The 24,291-nt window shown below is 45.5% G+C and overlaps 1 protein-coding gene across 4 annotated transcripts in view; it reads right to left on the bottom strand.

The window, feature by feature from the left end:
- The window catches only part of ANKRD27 (ankyrin repeat domain 27), a 65,664-nt gene that overhangs the window by 1,758 nt on the left and 39,615 nt on the right, over nucleotides 1-24,291 (bottom strand). For 3 of the 4 annotated variants that reach the window (XM_036929830.2, XM_036929832.2, XM_036929834.2), the window contains 16 exons: nucleotides 22,898-22,990; nucleotides 21,714-21,841; nucleotides 21,081-21,163; nucleotides 20,102-20,217; nucleotides 19,663-19,755; nucleotides 18,095-18,292; nucleotides 16,422-16,481; nucleotides 16,210-16,326; nucleotides 14,505-14,549; nucleotides 12,377-12,499; nucleotides 4,096-4,293; nucleotides 3,167-3,286; nucleotides 2,891-3,052; nucleotides 1,731-1,848; nucleotides 857-932; nucleotides 611-683 (listed from right to left, as the gene is read on the bottom strand). In XM_036929830.2, coding sequence (XP_036785725.2) covers nucleotides 611-683; nucleotides 857-932; nucleotides 1,731-1,848; nucleotides 2,891-3,052; nucleotides 3,167-3,286; nucleotides 4,096-4,293; nucleotides 12,377-12,499; nucleotides 14,505-14,549; nucleotides 16,210-16,326; nucleotides 16,422-16,481; nucleotides 18,095-18,292; nucleotides 19,663-19,755; nucleotides 20,102-20,217; nucleotides 21,081-21,163; nucleotides 21,714-21,841; nucleotides 22,898-22,990 — 1,803 coding nt within the window. The remainder of the gene's footprint in view (nucleotides 1-610; nucleotides 684-856; nucleotides 933-1,730; nucleotides 1,849-2,890; nucleotides 3,053-3,166; nucleotides 3,287-4,095; nucleotides 4,294-12,376; nucleotides 12,500-14,504; nucleotides 14,550-16,209; nucleotides 16,327-16,421; nucleotides 16,482-18,094; nucleotides 18,293-19,662; nucleotides 19,756-20,101; nucleotides 20,218-21,080; nucleotides 21,164-21,713; nucleotides 21,842-22,897; nucleotides 22,991-24,291) is intronic. The other variant, XM_036929831.2, reaches the window with a different exon arrangement.

Below are 24,291 nucleotides of genomic sequence, written 5' to 3'. Positions count from 1 at the left end.
CAAAAATCACTTTAATTCTCTAAATAAAGTTTGGAATTTCTGTATATTTGTTCCAGTAAGCATATGCCACACATGCTATAAATTCTATTTACTCATCAAGTCATATGTTGGCAAGCTGCAATAAGAAGTCATATTTCTAAGAAATCACCTCACAGCACCACAGAAGGAAAAGCAGACTTCTTTTTATAATTGAGTGATTAAAACAGTGCTGTAGGAAAATGGCCACACACAGAATTGTCTATATGGGCAACTTTATACCATATTTGGAGAAGTTTTTACCTGTCTATACACAAACTTTTCTTCCTTTAACACCTTTGTGCTTAACACTTCTGTGAATTTGTTTAGAGTGAAATTTGAGATACCTCACCCAGTATACACACCATGAACTATGTTTGTAACTATTTCTACTTTTCCCTCGCTTTCCTTCCTCAGCTCAGAAATGTATTGTTAAATATAACAGGAAGTGAAGTCTATACTTTTGGCTGTCTTATTAAAGAACTCGTCTTAATTGTGAAGGGAATAATTAAATGAGAAACATGTTTACCATGGATTCATTTTGAAAAGGCCAGGCTTTAAAAAATATGATATAAGCCAGTGTTTAATAACTCACCTCAAGCAAGGAATCATCAGTAAAATTAGGGACACTTCTACCTCGTGCCATACTCTCCCTTGAAGTTCTTCCCCTGAAATGCAAACCCAGAATAAACGGGTGGGATAGTGCTGCAAAGCACTCGTTGCCCACCAGGTGGCAGCATTTGACGGGTTAAGATTTGCCTGACCCATAAAAGTGGCACATAGCCTTTAGTTTTAACATTAGGGTCAAAAGCACAGAAATCAACTCAAATTTTATACTCACTTAAACTGACCAACTGTGTGGACAAAGTAAAACTGTCTTGTAAAAGGTTCATCTGGCAGATCATATTTTGAGTTCCCTGTAGACAGAAGGATAAACTTTTGAATATTTATTTTATTTTAAAATTATAGCATACATGCAACCTTTCCATTTTCTTAAAATTTAGAGAATTAAGCACTGCATTTGCTTCAAGAAACATATTAATAGGTATCTATTTATTACTATGTGAACCTCCATGAAAGAAAGATAATCCTTAATGCACTGATAATCTCCAGCCACAGCCAATTACAGTGAGCCAGCCTCAGGACTATCCAGATATGTGAGTGGGGTGGGATATTCACATTATTGCATTGCAAACTATACTATAATTATTTTTAAAAGTACAACAAATACCCCATCTAAACTATAACAATTTTTTTTAAAAAAGATAATACTTCAACCCCACCCCTGTTTGGCAACTGCTGTTCTAATTATTGTCAACCTCTGCATCCTGCAAATTTAAAAAAAAATCCTTTATGGTAAGCATTTAGCCTGGCTGTCCAGGAAATGCTTAGAAACAGGCCTGACTTTTGGAACCTGAGGCATGAAAGAATGAATCTACCAGAGGTTACTCCTCCTCTCCCATTGGTGAGGGAGGCCTGAGCCTTCCAGGTAATGCCAAGAGCATCCACCTAAGTGCCTGAGGAATCAGCATCACAATCAACCAGAAAACCGCTATCAAAGCAGCTGGTGAAGCAGGCTGTAACATGTTTCCTTGGTGCCTATGTCCCATCCTAGTCATAATTACATTTTACATTTACAATTAGATGAAAACCAGCAGCTAATCATGAACTTTAAAATAAACCCAAGTTGAGAATTACAGAAAGAAAGTTCTTACATTTTTTCCTGATCTTAACAGTAACATACTCCTGGGGGTCAGGGTCTGCTTCGCCAACATCGTCTAATGTGGCCACACAGCTTGGTACTACCTGAAGTAATTCCATTATTTTTGAATTCTACAGTTTGAAAGGGAAAAAAGATAACAGTACTTTGCATTCTTTGTTAGCAGGTTATTGCCTGTTTAGACATAACTGCCAGTATTGGTGTGGCTAGGTCGGAAAGCTAAGAAGCAACTACACACAAAATTTTGAAGCCATGAAGCCTAGTTGCCAAGGACAGCCCTGCATTTGGAGCCTGCCTCTGCCCTCGCTAAGTCCTCTGGGCCAGGTGTTGAATAGCTCTATGCAACTGGGTTGACAATAATAGAATCTATTATTGTAGAATTATCTTGAGGTATTAAGGGTCCAGCACAAAGTAAGTACTCATTCATCATTTGAAAAAGACATTTGTTATTTGAAAAAGTGCTAAATTGAACGTTTAGAATATTTCAATTCTGTTAAGAAATGTCACTGAAAATTAATAAGCCTATAAGGAGGTTGGGTTCAGGTGACTTGAACATGTCAGTAGTGTCATTTAACAGCCTACAGTTGTCTTTCCAGAGTAGAAAACTAGATAAAGATTCAACATGAAAGCAGGAACCTTCTCCCCAAGAGAAAAAGACTCTTCCTTGCCATTTCTCCATGGCAAATACCCAGAGCACTGGAGAGGGTGGCGACTGGTCACCACAGTTCTCCTTGGAGAACTCAAGCTGTAAAGTCACCAATGGAACTAACTTTCTTCACTGTGCGGCCGAGACCACGGGTGTATTCCCACTGCCATGAGGGTGCCCTCAGCATGCCATCGAACGTGCTGCTTCTCTGTGAGCACTGTCCCTGTGAGGACGAGGACGCGGACACCTGCCATTGCTTGGGGAGCATCTCTGTCAGCCCTCTGGAACTATCCCTGAAAGACGGATTCCTGGCTTCCCAAGCAGGCCACCTCCAACCAGGTGACCAAGGTCCAGAGTATTCAACATGTGCAGCCTGGGGCACACCAACTCAGCTGACATAGCGATTTAAGCCCTTGCCACTGCTATTTCAGATCGGGTTTAAACAGGGAACCCAGACAGAGCAGTGAGGGAGTCTGGGATGCCCTCAACGTTTAAGTGCTCCAACTCACCTGTTCAGCACAATCTATAGCTGTGCACTGCCTCTTGTTCAACACCTGAACTGATGCTCCGTGAAGCAGAAGCAGCTCCACCACGAAGACATGCTTTTCCATCACAGCCTCGTGCAGGGCTGTGTTGCCCTTATTGTTAGAAACATTAATGGAGGCCCCATGCTAGAAAGAGGAACAGCACGATCAAAGGAATGCCAAAGACCAGTACCGTAGGATCTGGGTGACAGGATGCCCACTGCTGGCGGGCGGAGCCGTCCTGGGCTGTGGGAGCCTCACCTGCAGCAGCAGTGCGGCAACTTCGTGGTGGCCGTTGGAACAGGCATAGATGAGGGGTGTGTTCCCACTTAGATCCTTTTTATTGGGTTTTGCATTAGAATCTAATAGACACTTCACCACCTAGCCGAGAGAAGAAACATTTTCAACCTTAATTAAAATTTGCAGGGAGAAATCCTCTAACTTGATACTTTTTTACTTTTCTCTTATGTTTATTTAGAAGGTTCTTTAGACATAAGTCTGACCCTCAGGAGAAAGCAGACCAGCTGAACTGGGGAGGGAAGGATATTTGCTGGGCAATGTGCTAGGCACTATCTTTTCACATAACCATTAGCTCTACCCTGCAGAGTTGGAATTATTACTCCATTTTCACAGACTAAGAAATGGCTGCTGGAAGCACTGTGAGAGAGACAGAAGACCTGAAATACGGTTGTTCCTATCATTAAAAAGCTTACAGTAGAACTAATAAAACTTTAAGAAATAGATCATTTTTTTAAAAGATTTTAAAAAGTCAATCATTTCACAATTATCTCTCAAACCTCTTTTAGAGGCCATACATCTTAAACACTAAACTGGATGGCACAGACCAAGGGCTCTGGGAATGTAAAATGGGGGTAGAGCCCTCAATGACCAACCCCCAGGCACCAGAGACAGCTCCCGCTGGCGTCAGTCAGAATGACAGCCTCTGTGCCACCAGGTGTGAATGGCCGTAAGCGGGGCGGTTGGCCCCACTACCAGAAGCACCAGAGTTCTGCGTCCTGTAGCTGAGGGTCCCTGCCATGTGCATCTCAGAATCTCAGGGCTGGAGGATGGAATGATGCCTGTCCTTTGCGCCAGCCACCAAACCCTTGCCCCTCTGCAGCATCCCACCAAGTGAGGTTCTAACCAAAAGCTAGCACCCTGTACACGTTGTCAAGAGACATAACTCGTACCTGAAAGTGACCTTTCTGGCAGGCCAGGTGGAGTGGGACAGCTTGGTTTACATTTCTGGCACCTGCACTGGCACCATGCTTCAGCAGGAGGGTGATGAGGTCCTCCCTGCCATGCAGGGCAGCAACGTGCAGTGGGGTAGAGCCATCCTGGTTGGTCACATTCACACCAAGCCCACCGGCAGCAATCTTTGCCAGCTTCTAGTAAGTGCGGAAGATGGAGAAAGAAATGTAATTAGAGGTGTAAAAAAACAGGCTGAAAGAATTAAAGTCACCTGCCCCCACCAAGGCCCTGTGCAAAATGTCGGATCTGGACTCCGGTTGCCCACAAGTTAATTCCTACTACTTTCAAAAAGGTATGATATACCAAAGGAGTAAGTTCCATTTTCAAGAAAGCAAGCCCCCTAAAATGATACCCTAATTATGCCATGACAATTCAGTGAGGAAAAGAAAGTCTGCTTAAACAAATGGTGCTGGCACAACTGGATATCCGGATATGGGAAACAGCACACCAGCACTTCTCACCCCAAACACATAAATTTTAAAGGTGTCACAGACCTAAATGTAAAAGCTACAATAAACTTCGTGAAACACACACAGAAGAAAATCTTTGAAACACTGAAATAAAGATTTCTTAGATAAGACACAAAAAGCAAAAACCATAAAGTTTGATAAACTATAGACTTAATAAAAATTTTTAATGTTTGCTCTTTGAAAGACACTGTTAAGAAAATGAAAAGGCAAGTCACAGAATGGAACCAAATCTTTACAGTACGTGTATCTGACAAAGGACTTACACCGGCCAGAATTTAAACAAAAAACAAACTCTTACAACTCAGTCAGACAATCCAACTTCTTTGTATAATAATAGGCAACCCTAAAGAATCCACTCCAAAACTACTAGATCTAATATCTGAATTCAGCAAAGTTGCAGGATACAAAATTAATACACAGATATCTGTTGCATTCCTATACACTAACAATGAACTAACACAGAAATCAGGAAAACAATTCCATTCACAATTGCATCAAAAACAATAAAATACCCAGGAAAAAACCTAATCAAGGAAGTGAAAGACCTATACTCTGAAAACTACAAAACACTCTTGAGAGAAATTAAAGAATATACCAATAAATGGAAACACATCCCATGCTCATGGATAGGAAGAATTAATATTGTCAAAATGGCCATCCTGCCTAAAGCAATCTACAGATTCAATGTAATTCCTATCAAAATACCAACAGCATTCTTTAATGAACTAGAGCAAATCATTCTAAAATTCGTATGGAACCACAAAAGACCCTGAATAGCCAAAGCAATTCTGAGAAGGAAGAATAAAGCCAGGGGGATTATGCTCCCCAACTTCAAGCTCTACTACAAAGCCACAGTAATCAAGACAATTTGGTACTGGCACAAGAACAGAACCATAGACCAATGGAACCAACTAGAGAGCCCTGATAGAAACCCAACCATATATGGTCAATTAGTATATGATAAAGGAGCCATGGACATACAATGGGGAAATGACAGCCTCTTCAACAACTGGTGTTGGCAAAACTGGACAGCTACATGCAAGAGAATGAAACTGGATTATTGTTTAGCCCCATACACAAAAGTAAACTCAAAATGGATCAAATACCTGAATGTAAGTCATGAAACCATAAAACTCTTAGAAGACAACATAGGCAAAAATCTCCTGAATATAAACATGAGCATCTTCTTCCTGAACACATCTCCTTGAGCAAGAGAAACAAAAGCAAAAATGAACTCACGGGACTACATCAAACTAAAAAGTTTCTGTATGGCAAAGGACACCATGAACAAAACAAAAAGACATCCTACAGTATGGGAGAATATACTTGCAAATGACATATCCGAAAAGGGGTTAACATCCAAAATATATAAAGAACTCACATGCCTCAACACCCAAAAAGCAAATAACTCGATTAAAAAATGGGCAGAGGGTATGAAGAGACAATTCTCCAAAGAAGAAATTCAGATGGCCAACAGGCATATGAAAAGATGCTCCACATCACTAGTCATCAGGGAAATGCAAATTAAAACCACAATGAGATATCACCACACCAGTAAGGATGGCCAGCATCAAAAAGACTGAGAACAACAAATGCTGGCAAAGATGCAGAGAAAAGGGAACCCTCCTACACTGCTGGTGGGAATGTAAGCTAGTTCAGTCATTGGGAAAAGCAATATGGAGGTTCCTCAAAAAACTGAAAATAGAAATACCATTTGACTCGGGAATCCCACTCCTTGGAATTTACCCAAAGAATACAACTTCTCAGACTCAAAAAGACATATGCACCCCTATGTTTATTGCAGCACTATTTACAATAGCCAAGATATGGAAATAACCTAAGTGTCCATCAGTAGATGAATGGGTAAAGAAGATGTGGTACATATACACAATGGAATACTATTCAGCTGTAAGAAAGAAACAAATCCTGCCATTTGCAACAACATGGATGGAGCTAGAGGGTATTATGCTCAGTGAAATAAGCCAGGCAGAGAAAGACAAGCGCCAAATGATTTCCCTCATTTGTGGAGTGTAACAACGAAGCAAAACTGAAGGAACAAAATGGCAGCAGACTCACAAACTCCAAAAAGGGACTAGTGGTTACCAAAAAGGAGGGGTGTGGGAGGGCGGATCAGGAGGGAAGGAGATGGGGATTGAAGGGTATTATGTTTAGTACACATGGTGTGGGGGTTCACGGGGAGAACAGTGTAGCACAGAGAAGGCACATAGTGGATCTGTGGCATCTTACTACACTGATGGCAGTGACTGCATTGGGGTATGGGTGGGTACTTGATAATATGGGTAAATGTAGTAACCACATTGTTTTTTCATGTGAAACCTTCATAAGAGTATATATCAATAATACCTTAATAAAAACTTTAAAAAAATAAAACAATAGGCAAAAGATTTGAAAGACTTTTCACCAAAGAAAACAGATGAACAGCCAGTCAATGAGCACATAAAATAATACCCTTAGTTATCAGGGCAATGCAGATTGAATCAGGAATGACAAAAATCAAAGCATCAGAAAACAGATCAGTGGTTGCCAGAGGGTTACTACAGGGGCAGGAAAGAGTATTTGGGGGCAAGGAGACATTCTGTACCTTGATGGTTTATTTGTCAAGCCTCATAAAACTGTTTGCTGCATATCTCTATAGTCTGTCTTCATTTTTACCATGAAACTATCTTATTATTCACTGTTTTAAAATCAATCATGCTGACATAAGAACAACCAATTAGTAAAATGGCAAACAAAACGGATTTATAAGCCATGTAACTAAAAACAAACAGTAAATTGTGATGCTGTGTCATACATTGATAGTGGAATTAACATGTCAGTACTTTATGTGACTGATCAAGGATTAAAAATTTGGTTATCAGTTCACTTTTTGATGATTAAAAACACTACTTAGAAAAACCATATGTTCAATTGAAAGGATGAATTTACTGTATGTAAATTATAGCTCAAAAATCAAAATAAACAATTGAAGGAGAGAGAAAAAACACAGTGAAATACCTACCAGTGCTCACTTAACTTTAAAGTTAAAAAGCCAAAAGGATGTGGGCTAATTAGAGCTCTCACACAGTGCTGGTGGGAACGGGAGACGCTATACCCTGGAAAACTGACCGTTTCTCCTTCATTTCACTTTATCCCTTCTCTCTTTTTCTTCCATTATCCTGCCTTTTTAGTACTTAACTTCTTTTTTTAACAAGCACTTATTATTATATATTTGGTCCTTTGGGACTATGTAATGAATAAGGATTAATTTCATCCTAGATAAAAAATGTTTTTAATATTTTGTTTTTTTAAACTGTGTTTTGAAGCTATGCTGCTAACAAGGTACAGTCTGGAAAGAGCTGGGCCTGACAGACAGCACCTGGTCACGCACCTGCAGATGACACTGGTGTCATGATGACGACTCTTCCTCATCTGACCAAGGCCAGCTTCCTGCTCTTGCCTCTGTTCATTCATTTCTGGCTATAAGAAAAATACCACCCACTGGGTGAGCCAATGAGGCCAAGAGGAGCAGAGGGGGTGGGTTCCAGCCCATGAGCCACTGTGTAAGTTTCTCTGTAACAAGCTCATTTGTAGGGCTGGCTCCAATTGCAGTAGCCAAAGAAAACCTATCTGACTCAACATTTTAGTTTCTGAGAGTTAGCAGAAGTTCAACTGAAGCTAATGTATAGACATCAGCAGTAGCTCGGGCATCCAGAAACAAGCATCAACCAAAGCTAATATAGACTGAGTTTCCACAGGAAGCTTGGTGCTGAGCTGTTAAAAGCAATTATTTATCTGAGTGCTGCCAACCCTTTAGTCATGCTTTCTTAGCTTTATTCTAGCTTTTACAGATGTTGGTCCTCATTCGTAGGCACAGTCTGCACCAAGGCTGTGGCTCACTGCTCACTTCATTCGGCTCCCTGGTCATGCACAGTGACAGTCTAAGAAGGAAGATGTGGTCTGGGGAGTCAGGAGACCTGGTTTCTATTCCCTATGCTTCTACTAACTAGCCTTGAGATCTCAACAGCTCTGTGCCTCAGTGTTCCATCTGAAAAACGGGGACAATAGCCCTACCTACCTCGCAGGGTGGTTGACAGGATAAACTGAGACAATGAATGGAAAAGTACTTTGACAAGTCCTATGCAAATTTAAGAAATGGAAACAATCATGTTAAAGGCAATGGAATGGACACTGGCAGAAGGGTTAATGGGATTGTTCAGCCCTTTCTCTTTGTGGCTTCAACCCAGGTCACCATTGCTTCATGCATTTTCATTTAGCACAGGTTTGTAATGATGCATGTAATAAAGCATAGCCTTATAAAAAGCACAGCCTTATATATTTTTTATATAAGTACTATATACTTATTAGTATAAGTACTATATACTTATCAGTAGCTCTGCAATTACAATCCTAGTTATTTATACAAGTAAACATATATGTTTATACAAAGACTTGTTCACAAATATTCACCACAGCTTTCTTCACAAAGCCAAAAACAGGCAACTACTCAAATGTCCAACAGGTGATTAGTTAAAAAAATCATGGTATATTCAACAAAAAGCTGCCCAGCAATCAAAAGAAATGAACTACTAATCCAACATGGATCTCAAAAACATTCTGCTGAGTATGGAAGCCAGACTCAAAAGAGTATGCCATTCTGTGGTTCCATTCACAGACAATTCTAGAACATGCAAACAAGCTGTAATGATGGAAAGCAGATCAGTGGCTGCCTGGGGCAGGCAAGGAAGGCAAGAGCTGCAAAGCAGCGCAGGGCAACTTGGAGGTGATGGAAATGTTCTCTATCTTGACTGCGGCGGTGGCTTCCTGGGCCTATACATCTGTTTATACTCACCAAATTATTTACTTTAAATAAGAAAACAAACTCAGAAGATACTAGAGGGCCAGAGGACGGGGTGGGGAGACAATTTAATCACAGACATGAAGCAATTTCATTTTGTGTCTTTTTGAAAAATCACAAAAAGAAAAAAGAGGTTTTAAGAGAGCAGAGAATATAAGATTTTATCCAATAAATTCAACAGTTATTTTAATGTATAATTCGATTTCTTATTACAACAAATGAACCATGAGGTAGGGAAGAACAGAGGCAGAAAAAGGACAAAAGGAGCAGTGATGAAGGCACAGTGACTGCCTCTAGCCATGCAGAGTTGCTGACTGGGCCGAAGGCTTTGTTACATCACACTGTCTCCTTTGAAACAACATCTGCCTTTTTAATCCCTATGTTTTTCATCGCAGCCCACTTAGGGGAATCTTTGTTTTTTTGTTTTGAACTAACAGCACCTGCAGCATGGGGACAAAAAAAACCTTCACATCCCCAATGTACATATTACCCTGCAGGTGAAAAGCTACATGTGAATGAAAATTTTAGTCATTTCATTATTCTTGGGTTAGAGTAACCCATGGTGAAGTTTTTTTTAAATAAGGTAATACTATCTTGCAGTACAAAGGACAGCACCATTGTATTTATTTTGTAAAGTCCAACTAATTTTCTTAGCATGGGACATACATACGTAATGAGTTAAATAGATAGCAAATGAGTGCATACCATGTACACAGTGCCATTTACAACTGCTCAACGTAAAATGAAGTGCTTAGGTATACACTTAGGAAAACAAGGACAGGATGCATATGCTGAAAATCACAAAATCAAGAAATCAAAGGTGGCCTAAATATTTGGAGAGATACCATGTTCATGAAGACTCAACATAGTAAAGACACTATTTTTCCCCACATTTATCTAGTCTTAATGCAAAATCCCTATCAAAATCTTAACAAGATGCTTTGTACACACAGACAAGCTTATTCTAAAATTTATATGGAAAAGCACAGGCCCTAGAATAGCTAAACTGATCCTGGCAAAGAAGAGTAAATTAAAAGTAATCACTTTATCCAATACTAAGTCTTAGTATCTAGCTACAGTAATTAAGACAGTGTGGCACTAGTGCAGGGATAACCACACAGATCAGTGGAACAGAATAGAGGCCCCAGAGACAGACCCACATGGTATATAGTCAACTGAGGTGTGAAACCAAGTCAATGGAGGAAGAATGGCCTTTTCAACAAAAGGTGCTGAGCAAGTGGACATCCATAGGCAAAAAAAAAAATGAACCTCAGCCTAAAAGGTATGATCTCACATCCTATACAAAAATTAACTCAAACTGGATCACAGACTTAACTATAAAATGTAATATTATGAAACTTTAAGGAAAAAACAGGAAGATATCTTTGAGATCTAGGGCTAAGCAAAGGGTTCTTACAGTTGACACCAAAAGCACAATCCATAAAAGAAAAACTGGTAAGATGGACTTCTAAATTAAAGCTTGCTCTGTAAGAAGCCATGTGAAGAAGCTACAGGCAAGCTACATACTTACTGAAAGAAAATGTTTGCAAACCACATATCTGATAAAGAGCTGGAATCTAGAATATGTAACAACTCTCCAAACCCAACAGTGAAGGAAAAAAAGCACAAAATGGGCAAAGGAAATGAGCAGATATTTCACTGAAGCACCTGTACAAATGGCAAATAAGCACAAGAAATGATACTCAACATGATTACCCACAAGGGAAATGCAAATTACAACCAGAATGAGATAATGATACACACCTGTCAGGATGGCTAAAAAAATAGTGATAACACCAAATGCTGGTGAGATGTGGAGAAACTGGAGCACACATACATTGCTGGTGGAAATGCAAAATGGTACAGCCACTCTAGAAACCAGTTTGTTGGTTCCTTATAAACTGACCGTAGAATTACCTTGTGATTCAGTAATTGCATCCGTGGGCATTTATCTTAGAGAAATGAAAACTTGTGTTCTAACAAAAACCTGTACATGGATATACACAGCAACTTTATTTGTAACATCCCCAAACTGCAGATCACTCACATGGTTCAACAAACTGTGGCACACACATACTATGGAATACTGCTCAAGCAAAAAGGAATGGGCCCTGGCCTACATGCAGCAAGCTGGAATCATGCTGAGCGAACAGAGTCAACCCTAAAAGTGATAAGCTGTATGATTAAAGTTACATGACATTTCTGAGATGAGAGAATTATAGACATGAAGAACAGATCAGTGGTTGCAAAGGGTCAGGGATGGTGAGTCGGAACTGACAGGGAGAGAGGTGGGGGTGGTGAAGGGCAACATGAGTGGTTCTTGTGGTGACAGAACTGTTCTGTACCTTGAATGTGGAGGTGGATACACAAACATGAACAGGGCTAAACACACACAGACAAATGAGCACAAGTAAAACAGGACACTTGGATAAGATGGATGGATTGCATCCATGTCAATATCCTGTTTAGGAGACTGCACTCTGGTTGTATAAGCTGTCACCATTGGGGGAAATGGATAAAGGACACAGGACATCCTCTGTATTGGAGGAGGGTTCTCCCACAGAGGGTGTGCCAGTGTGGTCAATGGCCCCAGGGGACAGCAGCCCCATGGATGGAGACTCTGGGCGAGTCTGTTCATAAACCGCTGCCCGTGATGCAGACACCCAGAGAGCAGCCAAAACACTAAGCGGCTGTGCCCACCCCACTCGCTGCCCGCTCAGAAGGCAGCCCAAGCCAGATCCCGCACTCATGTCAGCCTGAGCTCACCCATCCCCACCACGCCTGCCCCCGGCCACTCTGTCATTAGCTGGCTGAGAAAAGCAGACATCTTTCCTAAGGGGAAAAAGAAGAATTTGCCCCCCTACCCCCACCCCAACCAAGATAACTGATGCAAACCTTTTGAGCTGGAGCACATTTGGGGCACTGGCATAAGGGGTGGCAAAATTCAAGATCCACAGCACTGACAGCATCTTCCACTTCATCCAGGTCCTCTTCTGTCCACTCCAAAAGGTACCGCACCTAGCGTGGGGCAGCGAGGAGGAACAGGAACCTGACGCTCATCCTTGGCTCCTTCACAAGCTGCAGCATCTAACACGTGCATGTGCGTGCGCGCACACACACACACACGCGCACAAACACAAATCAGGGCCTACACTTCCTCCACCACCAAAGTAATTTAGAAAACTGCTGCCCTCATGAAGAGGGTTCACCTGTGCTCAAACATTTCTTTCTAAATCCTTTCAGTGGTAGTAACAGAGAGATTAAGCTACCGTGTTTGCAGCTTGTGTTGGAGATTCTTCTCTTCCATCCCAGAAAGGGGCCGGGGCTGCGTGAAAGCCCTGGTCCTGGAGCAGTCAGTGAGCACCGCCCCCTCCCTGCTCTCTCAACCATCTGTCCCTCCCTCCTCACCTGGGGAAAACGCACTCCAGGTCAACAGCTTGTTCAAGGCCACACGACTAGTAATCAGAACCTAAACAGGCCTTCTGACTCTATGCCAGCACCTTGTCCACTAGAATGCACTAGCCCACAGGTGAAAGCATTGAAAAAGACCCCCAAAGAGGTCAAATTTATGTTCAAGAAAAGATTAATTCCTAGCATACTAAATTTGAGAAAATAGAAATACATTTCTAGGCCTGGTTCTAAGCACTGAGGAAGTCAGCATATTGTGAAGAGTGACAAAGAGTTCCGGCAAGACCCCTGTCAGTCCCCAGATTCTGCCCTCCAAGACCCTTCCACACCCTGACAACAGCCACGTCTCAGAGTGAAAACACCAAAGTCCCACTCAGGAGCCTCACCTACCGGCCTGCTGGGACAGAGCAGGGCTGGGTCCTGGTGATGGCAGGAGAACAAGATCGGGGGGCAGGGAGTTGAGGGGCAGGTGGCCTCAGGAAGGGGCTTGGAGGCTACCCTGTGTGAGGCTTAGTTTGGATGGTGACCCCAGGGCACGAGGCAGTTTGCCCCTGTCACCTCCTTCAGGAGTGGCCTCACCCATAAAAGGAAAAACAGCAGATGTGCCATGACACAAGAACAGTCATTCTCTCTTCTCCACACAGGCCATGCCACACCAAGGCTGTTAGGGTGCCTGGAGATGTCCCCTTTGCTTACCCCAAAGAATACTGGGTTCTCAGGGGCTGTCTCATGAGAGGAGCCACAACACGGGCCAGATACAGACCCCCATGGCCCACCCCCAGGGTAACAGCCTGTCAGTCTGGGGGGTTAACAGTGGCCTCTGGGCAAAGGCTGACAGACGGATAACTACATTCAGATGCCTAACATCCCAGAGGCGGTGATAATCAGATCCTGGGAATCTCTGTCTGCCACCTCAAGCTCAATCATTGAGAAAAGCACTCTTCCAACACACATCACTGTGAAGTTTTCATAATATGACTTATTCAGAGCCCCTAATCTGGTAAGCAGCTAATTTACACCTCCTGTTCAAGTGGAAGACATAGCAAATTCCTTTCAGGAAGCCCAAGGCAGGGGAAACTGCTGGGGAACCTAGTGAAGGCTGTCTCCACTCTCCAGGGATCTCATGTTCCCTGTCCCCCAACAGTGAGGGTTAGGACAGACACCTTCCCTTCAGCCAGGACATCCCCTCCCGGTGCAAACACACAACAGCCAGCACCATCTCCCCAGACACCTGCTTGTGACTCCTCAGTGCCCTGAGCCTCAGACCTCAGCCTCCAGGCCCAGGCATCACAGCCTCCCACAACTCCTACGGGTTGCCGCCTCCATCACCCGCTCCTCTCCCACCCACCTGCTCCTCCTGCCCCCAGCTAGTGTCCTGTCTGAGTGTGCACTCCGTGCCCCTGGACACAGGCCGGTCTCTTTGCCAACATCTCACCATTCTCCTGGAATATGAATGTCTAAAAGGCAAGGACATGCTCTTTCCGAAGCTTTACATTCATCTGCTCATTACGTGAAAGGAAAACAAAACATCGTATCCTAACTGGAGACAAGGAACATAGGCATAGCTGTTTTAAAAAAAGCAAAAACTTTTTAAAATGCACTTCCAGACACTCACCATTTCTAGATCTCCATCAGCAACTGCTCTTAAAAGTTTTTCTACCTTAATAAAAGGAAACAAAATGTTAGAAAAATTATTTCAATAAAATAATCACAGAAATAATAAAAACAACATTCTGAAAACCTAGTAGCTTTTGTCTCTCTCTTGATATGGAGAGTTTTAATCTCTCATTCAGTACCTTTCAAATACACCCCTAAACTGCTCAGACAGGACATCGTAGGAGGGTGCTAGTGTACACTGACCCCATACCATGTAAGCTCTAGAAAATGACACTGCTATTTACGCGGCAAGGTGAGATGACGGTCACAAGTGCTTCCCAGGAGCCAGCCACTCTTCAGGACCACAAAGAGCCATGTCACATCATCCGCTGGCTGAGGCGCCCCAGGGGAGCATCCCACGAATGACTTCAGGTTTCAGTTAGTTTTGGAGCGCATCTCTTGGCTTTCTTTGCTACGGTTTTGCATCTAGCTGAGCTTACTGGGCCCTTGAGAGCAGGTCCTGGGAGTACAGGGAAGGGGGTCACTGGGTGGAGCCAGTGAGGGTCACCCACCCACAGGGAACAGGGAACAGGGGAAGGACGCAGCGATGGTCCGCTCGGCGGGCTGATGCTGGATGAGCTCGACGGTCAAATGGAAAAACAAAACAAACAGGCTATAAATCAGCTTAAATAAAATGCCACATGTAGGACACATAAATGTCTATGGAACCTTTGTAAGAAATCAGGAAGACACACCAGCTTAAGAGTCGTGCTCACAGAATAGGACTGTAAGGACAGAGAATTTCGTTTGTAAAATCTTCAATCAGTGGACCTAAGGTGACTTTATTTGTACCTTTCCTAGAATGTTTCCACGCCCCTCCGCACGCTCACGCCCCTCCGCACGCACAAACCCCTCCGCACGCACAAACCCCTCCGCACGCTCACACCCCTCCGCACGCTCACACCCCTCCGCACGCTCACACCCCTCCGCACGCTCACACCCCTCCGCACGCACACACCCCTCCACACGCACACACCCCTCCACCCATGCACAACCCCTGGCATGCACACACCCCTCCACATGCTCACACCCCTCCGCACGCTCACACCCCTCCGCACGCTCACACCCCTCCGCACGCACACACCCCTCCGCACACTCACACCCCTCCGCACGCACACACCCCTCCGCACGCACACACCCCTCCGCACGCTCACACCCCTCCGCACGCACACACCCCTCCGCACGCTCACACCTCTCCGCACGCTCACACCTCTCCGCACGCTCACACCCCTCCGCACGCTCACACCCCTCCGCACGCACACACCCCTCCGCACACTCACACCCCTCCGCACGCACACACCCCTCCGCACGCACACACCCCTCCGCACGCTCACACCTCTCCGCATGCTCACACCTCTCTGCACGCTCACACCCCTCCGCACGCTCACACCCCTCCACACACACACACCCCTCCACCCATGCACAACCCCTGGCATGCACACACCCCTCCACACGCACACACTATCCACAAGCTTACAGCTGTTCGGCGAGCTGCCCATAAGGGGAAGCAGGGTAAGAACAGGCCCGGCTCCCCGCGAGGGCACAGCAGATGCGGCTGCCCCAGGTCAGCGAGCAGGCCCACTCACGAGGTCACAGCTCTTTAACCAGCCACCATAACAGGGCCGCCCAGCCCTCCTCTCTGCCCTCCCATCTAGGAGCCTCACCTCTCTGTAATCCTGGGGCTCCTCTCGCCTGGAGCTCACCAACACGGAGGAGAAGCTGGAGGTGGAGGAGCCCTGGCTGATGGAGTCCATGGAGTGCTGAGGGGACTGCACAGGGATCTGCAGCAAGACAGCCCGACAGAAGGGACACGTGAGGGCCCAGGACGCGGCTCTGCTCTCAAATGGGGCCAACAGGCAAAGCCCTGTTCACTTACTTCTGAAGACTTCTGCCTCCTTTCAAAGGACGGATGGCGGGCTTCCATTATAGACAGAATCTGGGAGGACAAAGGGGATATGACAAGTCTGAATGGCACGCGTCACCGAAGTATATTCACACACCACCTGCCATCCCCTCAGGCCATGCAGCCCAGCCACACTCAGGGGGAGACAGACACCACGGCGCGGAGTGGGTGGGACCTAACTCGGGACCATGCTCATGAAGTCTGGGCCTCTTCTACCACTTCCCTGCCCGACTGTCTGACAGGAGCTGGTGCTTCCCATGAATGGGCTCAGAGGACAAGAGAAACCCAGGCGCAGAGGGGCCTCCAAGGCTGCCTTGTCCAGGCTGTCTGTCCACAGGCATGAACTGTGACCTTTCCACTGGCACCCACGGGTCTCAGAGCCAAGCCATGAAGGCAGCCTGCCCCTTCCCTCTGCTGCTTTCCCTTTGCATGGGGCCTCGGTAGAAAAGATGGTGGCAGAGGGGCCCTCTGCTCCTCGTGGACATCGCAGACCAAGGGCAGCACCGCCCAGCCTGTCAGCTCAGGCTGCTATAAAGCTGAGCACTGTGAGCGCACAGGAAGTATGGCTGAGGCCCCCGGGTCAGAGCAGCAACTAGCTCTTCAAAATCCAAGCTGCTGTGGAGCTTGTGTGTGTTCTTATCACACATACACAGTAATACTGATGATAAAGAGGGTGGGAGGAGACATAGGAGGGACTGGACATGTTACGGCACAGATGGTGCTGCTGGTCTCTTGGCTGTGTACTTACCCCCAACCCATCAGGGTGTACACATTACATATGTCCAGCCTTTTGTATGTCAACTATAACCTCAATAAAGTGTTTTTTTTAAAAAGCAAAAATCCTGTGCTTTCCTAGAAGATATGAACTGAAAGAACTCCCTAGAAGGGAAAGAACTCCCTAGAATGTGGAAAGTATAACAGGAAGACAGTAAAACACCAAGAGGCAGAAAGCGGGGCCTGTGCAAAGGGAGACAAGTGGAGACCTATGTTAAAATGGACTCACTCATGTGAGCCACCCAACAGCGATGCTCTGGGCCCAGCAGCCTGATGGCCGTGGACTCCCACTGCGCCTCCTCTGGCTAGCTGGCCAAGCATGCTGCTCTGCGGGCACCCTTTAACCAGGGCTGCTGCTGGCAGACGAGGCCGCCCTCTCCCCACTCACTCCCAAGGTGAGCACAACTTGTTGCAGGAAATTACTAACAGGAAAGGATGAGTAGTTCATTCCTAAGTCATTCATGAAGCAAACTATATCCAGTGATGTTCAAATCTGGCCAAAGTGGAATAAGCCTTTTGGGAGCTGATGATGAAGTAACAGTCACTGCCGCCCTGCCCCACCCCATCCCTGCTATGCTCGGTCAGAGCCACTGTCCCGTTTCCACCTGCTCCACCTGCTCATAACCCAACACTCAGACACCAGGGAAAACTGCGGGGAATAGCTCATGGAGCAACACAGAAAAACCACCGGTAAAACGAAAATAACATAAATAAGTAAAGCCCATTAACAACCAGGTCCCAAATGCAGCACAGAGGGTGAGGGCCAAGTTCTGTCCTTGGGCACTAATGTACTTCATCCAGCACTGCCAAGACCTAATTTTTGGACTTTGATTTTTTTAAAGTCACACAGCTGCCCAGAGATGAAAAGCTACCTTTGAATTTAATGCACACTTGAGGGGTGTCTCCTTCAGTCTGTTCTGGATCTCTGTGGATGCTCCATTCTGTAGCAACGTCTCTATGATGCCTTGGTAACCCCAGCGTGCAGCGACATGCAGTGGAGTGTCTCCTTTCTCATTACCGATGTCTAGTCTGCACGACTGCACATCATAGTAGACCAGAGCCTTCACACACTGCAAGGAAAACAGGAAATGTTACCATCAACTAACATGCCAAGCCTCGGGCAATGTCTGTGGACTCCACAGCCTCAGTTCACATTCCAACTTAATCAAGGCTACACTCAACCAAACTAATGCGGAGTAACAGAGAGTTAGGCCTCAAGGGTTCCAGCTTATCTGATCAGGATACATCATTTTTCCAAAGAACACAATAGCCAGTCAGTAAGAACAGGCTGAATAAAACCGTGATGAAGCCATGGACAGCAAGGAGTTACCATAGCAAGCCCGAGACCACTCTCCTTGAAAGGCCTGCCTGCCAGGTTGGCTCTTGACTTGCAATGTTCCCTGGGAGTGTGGATTTGGGCAGTGTTTCCACATTCCCCTAACTGGTAAGAGTGGCTAACTGTGCCTAAGTTATGTGTACTCTGTGGTTTATGCTAAACAACTGCTTTCCTTCTGGGCACCTGGAATTTTGGTAAGTGCTGGGGAGAGGGTGTTCATGTGACCAGCCTCCAATAGAAATCTTGGGCCCCTGAAGAGTTTCTCTGACAGAAAACACTTCATATGTGTTATTGCAAACTCCTTACTGGAGGAATTAAGCATGTCCTGCATGTCTCCTTGGGGAGAACACTCTTGGAGGTGCCCAGTTTTCTCTGGACTTCATCCACTCACCTTTCCTTTTGCTGATTTTGTTTCATGTCCTTTTGCTGTAATAAATCATAGTCATGAGTAAGACTGTATGCTGAGTCCTATAAGTCCTCCTAGCAAATCACTGAACCAATGGGTGGTCTCAGGGATACCAATACAACACAATAGATTATTGTATACCAATTAAATTATGGGCTCAATCTACATTTACTGATTCAGAGGATCTCCATGATATGCTGTGAAGTTAGGAAAGTAAGTTGCATAAGAACATGTAGGGTACGATCTCATTTTTGCACATCAGCCACCTAACCCAGCCTCAACACCATGTAGGTATAACCCTACCTGAATATTACCGTGGAGAGAATGAGGGGAGAGAATGGTTAGGAAAGAACACCACATAGAGTTACATATTAAGTGCAAATAGAAATGACGACTTATTTGGTCTTACTACAAGAATGCAAAATGTAAAAATTGAACATGAACAAAGATGACAGCAGGGATGAATGAGAATTATTTAATTTCAGGATAAGATACTGAGCAATTAAGTTTTAGATTTGTTAGTTCACTTTAGCATCTATAAAAAATTTTTTCATTTTTTTAATTTAAAAAAATTACACACCAAATGTTCTGTTAATTATCAACATAAGATAAAACATTAAGCTAATTAGAAATGCATGCTGCTTCATAAGTCAGAAAGGGTACAAGCAGCCACTTTGGGAACAGGAGGCACCACTTACGTCTTCATGACCATAGGTGCAGGCCAGGTGGAGAGGGGTGTTGCCATTATTATCTTGCACCTCGGTGCTGGCCTTGTAGTGTAACAGCAGCAGCTTCCAAAGGAAAGCACAGCAGGTGAACACCAGCACAAACAGGGGTATGGCCTGGAGTCTTATAGGGGGAGGTCCCTTGTCTCCATTTGCAATCTTAAATACCTGTACTACAATTAAAATTATATCATCACACTCCTCCTTCCTTATGAAAAGTTCAGAGATTAAGGAAAAAGTCTCCATCCCCACCCTTCTGTCCCAAGATTATGGTGACATTTCAAATCTATGCCTTGTCCACTGGACCCACAGGGAGGTGCCTTAGACTCGCAGCCCTTCCTGGGTGGCCACAGCAGAGTCACATGGAAAAGAGGAAGGGGGCCCGCACGACTGTGGAGTCAAATGGACTCACCGCCACGCTCTGATAGCCCTTCTGACACGCAAGGTGAAGCGGGGTTGACCCATGATAGTCCGTGGCGTTCACCACAGCACCTTTGGAAACCAGGAGGTCAATGAGGGACGCCTGCCCTACAGAACAGAAGGATTTCACCACAGAGAAGGAAAGTGAAGAAGCTCTCCAAACACTCAATGTGAAACCAAATTTTTTCACCCTCTTTCTCTGGCATGAGACATGCCGGCAAGTACTTCTCTGCTGGAAAGGAATCAGAGTCAATGTCAAGTCAGACTGTGCAGATTTGGGACACTTGAGGAGGCCCTTAGAAGTTCACCTTTCAGCAGCAGGAGGTAGTAAAAAAGAACCTTACATGTCCACAGAAGATGCCATGGTCCATCAATTCATGGAATGGAATATTGTGAAACCATTAAAAAATACTGACAGGGAGAAATGTCCTTACATATTGCCAAATGAAAAAAAGCACAGCACAGAATAATACGATCCCCATATCATATATTTTATACACATATACACACAAACATGCTGAAATTCCAGACTCTCATTAATCAAAGTTGTCTCTGGGAGAAAGGATGGTGATACTGAGGTAGTTTGTATTTTCTATCTTGTATATGCACTTTGAAAGACAGTAATTTTTTTAGAAGTGGGACTATAAGAACCCCAAGCTGATAATTCTGAGACCATTCTCATAGCTCAGATGCAAGCCTTTCCTCACCAGACCACCAGTCTGGGGCAGTCAGGTGTCCACACAGTGCGAGCACAGACCTGCACTCTTCCGGCCTGGGGGCTGCGCGTGAGGGCCTGTGGAATGTTTGCTATTCTTCTCTTCCAGCAAAGCCCCAGAGTGGGTGGGGGGCACTATGCAGCTCCTTTCACCACCCCATCTCCACTGCCTCCTTTCAGCCAGGCTTCTGCGGGCCACACTGGGCTCCATCCCTTTGCCTTGATAGCCCACAGAGGCCCATGGAAGACCACATACCACAGAGGGCAGCCACATGGAGCGGTGTTTGGCCCCTGTCATCTCGGGAGAATGGAGTGACGACTGAGGGGTCATTTAGCCTCCTAAAAGAGAAAGATACAGAACAATACACCCTGGAAATGGCATGTCCAAGCATCTCTCTGCCCAGACTAAACAGGCCAGGGTCCTGGGACTAGAAGACAGATCTCAGGGTGAGATCCACGTCGGGTCTCTCTACAGTGTCTTGGAGGTCACCCAGCCCTGCTGGGTCTCCCACAGTAGGTGGAACTGAGACATCTGGTTCCAGCCCCTCAAAGCCTTGACAAACAGAAAAATAGCCTAATGAAAATAGAAGCCAAAAGTTCTTGGGAGAAGTTGACATTCCTCCTATCCTAAAACCCACTTTCTGAGGCTGCGCAGGCCCTATACCTGCCTACCCTGGTATCCAGCCCAGCAGTGTGCCAAGTATTTTTATAATGTTTATTCCATCTGATTCTCCAAAGAAGTAGACATTACTGCCTCCGCTTTACAGCAAGGGAAGCTGAGTGCAGTAAGATTAAGTCCCTCATTCAAAACTGCATGGTAAACAAGAGGGAAAGCTCCGCCCAGGCCCATGCCTCCTGCCTCCTGGCATCCCCTCAAGGCTCTTCTCACCCAGAGACGAGCTTCTCACAGCTGTCACAGGAGCACAGAGGGTGGCACATCTTTTGGATGGCATCTTTATCTTGGTCTTCTTGACTCAGAAGTCTTTCCACTTCTTTCTGGTTGCCTGATGCAATGTGCTAAAAAGCAACATAAAAAATACTATTGATGTCAAGGAATTATTCACTGTTTAAGGTGTGAGATTTCTGAGCATTCTTACAGAAACCCATATCTATATACCGATGGATGAACTGACTTGCTCTCAGGGATTTCAAAATAAGCTGAGCAGATGGGGAAAGCGGTAGAGATGAAATGAAATTTGGAGATGGTTCCATTTTTGTAAATGTGACAAACTGTCCATAATTAATAAACAACAAGATCCTCAGAGCAGCAGGAGTAAAGGGGCAATAACATACCCTGAACCTCAGTGTGGAGCCTGACCCCTCACTAGGACAAGCGTCAGTTCTATCCCCTCATATTCTAACAGCCTGCGTTCAGGGGAAAAGGAAGGGCTGCAATTAGAAGAGGTCCCAGCAGCAAACAAACCTGCAGGCGGTCCTTGGATGTGCTCCCTTCAGGGAGTAAGGTGTTCTGAACATGTGCCCCAGGAGGCTCTCAGGGCCCCACAGACCCCACTCTGGCTGCGAGTAGCCTGGAAGCATCAGCAGGCTCCCTGAGGACGTGCCATCACCCAGCCCTCGCCGACTGCTAACAGGGCACCTCACCAGCCTCTCAGCAGTCCATCAGACCTGGGCAGGGAGCTGCCGCATGTGCTGCGTGATCAGACCACCCAGGCACTGAGCTCCCAGACCTGTGCAAGCTCACACACACCCCTGCGATGCTGTGGAGAGACACCGGCTCTACTGGGGCAACAGAGAGCGACCACTGCTCCGGCCTTGGACAAGCCATACTTCACCAAATGGAGAGAGGAGGACAGCCAGGAGAGGGTCTGTGCACAGAGGCCCAACACCCTTGTTGTGCCATCCACACCAGCATGGCTACAGCAGAACACACATGTGGGAGATGGGCACATGTGCTGCTCCCAACCATGAAACTTTGGATTTCTACCACTCGCTCTGAGCACAATACCAACTTCAGTGTTTAACTATGTAGACCACCCTGATGGATTCTGTTGAAGCTCCAAATACTCAGGAAAATGGGGTGCTCCTCACACACCTGTGCTCACAGGATCTTACCTGAAACAGACTGTCGATGGGAGTTGAAGCCATCTGAGACAGCAGGCTCATTCTCTGCTTCAGGAACAGTCTGTCACCAAATCCCTCCGACTCCTGCAGGGAAAACCCAACAATCTGGTTTATCACATGTCATGCGATGCCAGTGAAAATCCTAAAAATAAAGGACCCAGAATAATCCTTGCCGTTTCCCAGAAAGCAGGGCCAGCAGTGCCTCCATTCCTGCCCCGGAGCCGGAGAGCAGACCCTCTGTCTGGAGAAGAGCTGCCCCTCTGTCTCTCCAGGAAGTGGCGGCTCCGATGACTGCTTTCCGGTGGGAGCCCGGGAGAGGAGCAGCATGCTCTCTGTGAGTGCGTGTGGGATGCGTCCCCTCTGCGTGTGGAATGCAGCCTGCACACACCATCAGCCTCCAGACGGAAACCCAGACGGTCCTGGCCTCCCCCTCCTCTCAGGCCTCTGTCCTAATGCCTGCATAGCCCTATCCCTGGACATTTTATCTGGGCCTACAGACAGGAAAACCATTTCACAGGCTGGCCTGTGCTTCCCAGGCTCAAGCCAAGTAGAAGGGTCTTGCTTTTGGTACATACACATTAAAACAGCAAACGATATGGCCACTGCCACTAAGTCTAGTAAGATACCAGGGTCTACCCCAATTAATAAAGTCAGGTCTTCAAATTGCAGGTCATATTTACCTAGAGGCAAAAATCTAAAAATGCATCCTTCCTTTACAAAATAATTTCTAGCAAGACACTTCAATGCTAACTTGAGAACCTGCAATTAAACTGTCTAATGACAAATTAACTTCCTCAAAAAGAGTCTTGGTGGGAGGTAAAGGGAATTTTTTTCCAGCCAGCTGCTCCCAGAAGAACTCACCAAACGCTGACAAAATTTTGGGATAAGGCTCTCTTCATAGCCTTCTACATTCTGGCTTAGGGGTCTATCTCAGGATGTAGCTGACAGCACCTCACCTCAGGGGACGGACCATTTCCGGGGGTCCTCTGTTAAGCAGGGTCCTCAGACAGGCTGCCCTGTGAGGGTGAGCTTGGCAACAAACGCTAACCCCTCAGTATCAGAGCTACTTTGCTCCCAGGTGCTATTTACCACAGAAAGTTCTAACAGCCTGTTTATTCACTGACTTGTAGCCAAGCATCTTAGGGAAACATCAAAGACATTGCTCAGGTGAATTTGGGGTTCTTTCCTCAACTCTGAGTAACCATTTGAAGGGTGGTGGTGAAGAGGCCTAGTCTTCCAGGCCTGAATCTTCAGAGAAGAATGAGCTACCAGCAGAGACAGCGCATCAGCTAAGACCGACCCATTTTGGAAAGGGGTAAACACTATTTATTAGAAGCCCAACAAAGTGAGAAAGACCAGATGGGGGCAAAGCCTGAACAGAGAGA

This window comes from Manis pentadactyla, chromosome 15 (genome assembly GCF_030020395.1).
Source record: "Manis pentadactyla isolate mManPen7 chromosome 15, mManPen7.hap1, whole genome shotgun sequence".
NCBI lineage: Eukaryota > Metazoa > Chordata > Mammalia > Pholidota > Manidae > Manis > Manis pentadactyla.
This window is presented reverse-complemented; position numbering and strand designations above follow the sequence as displayed.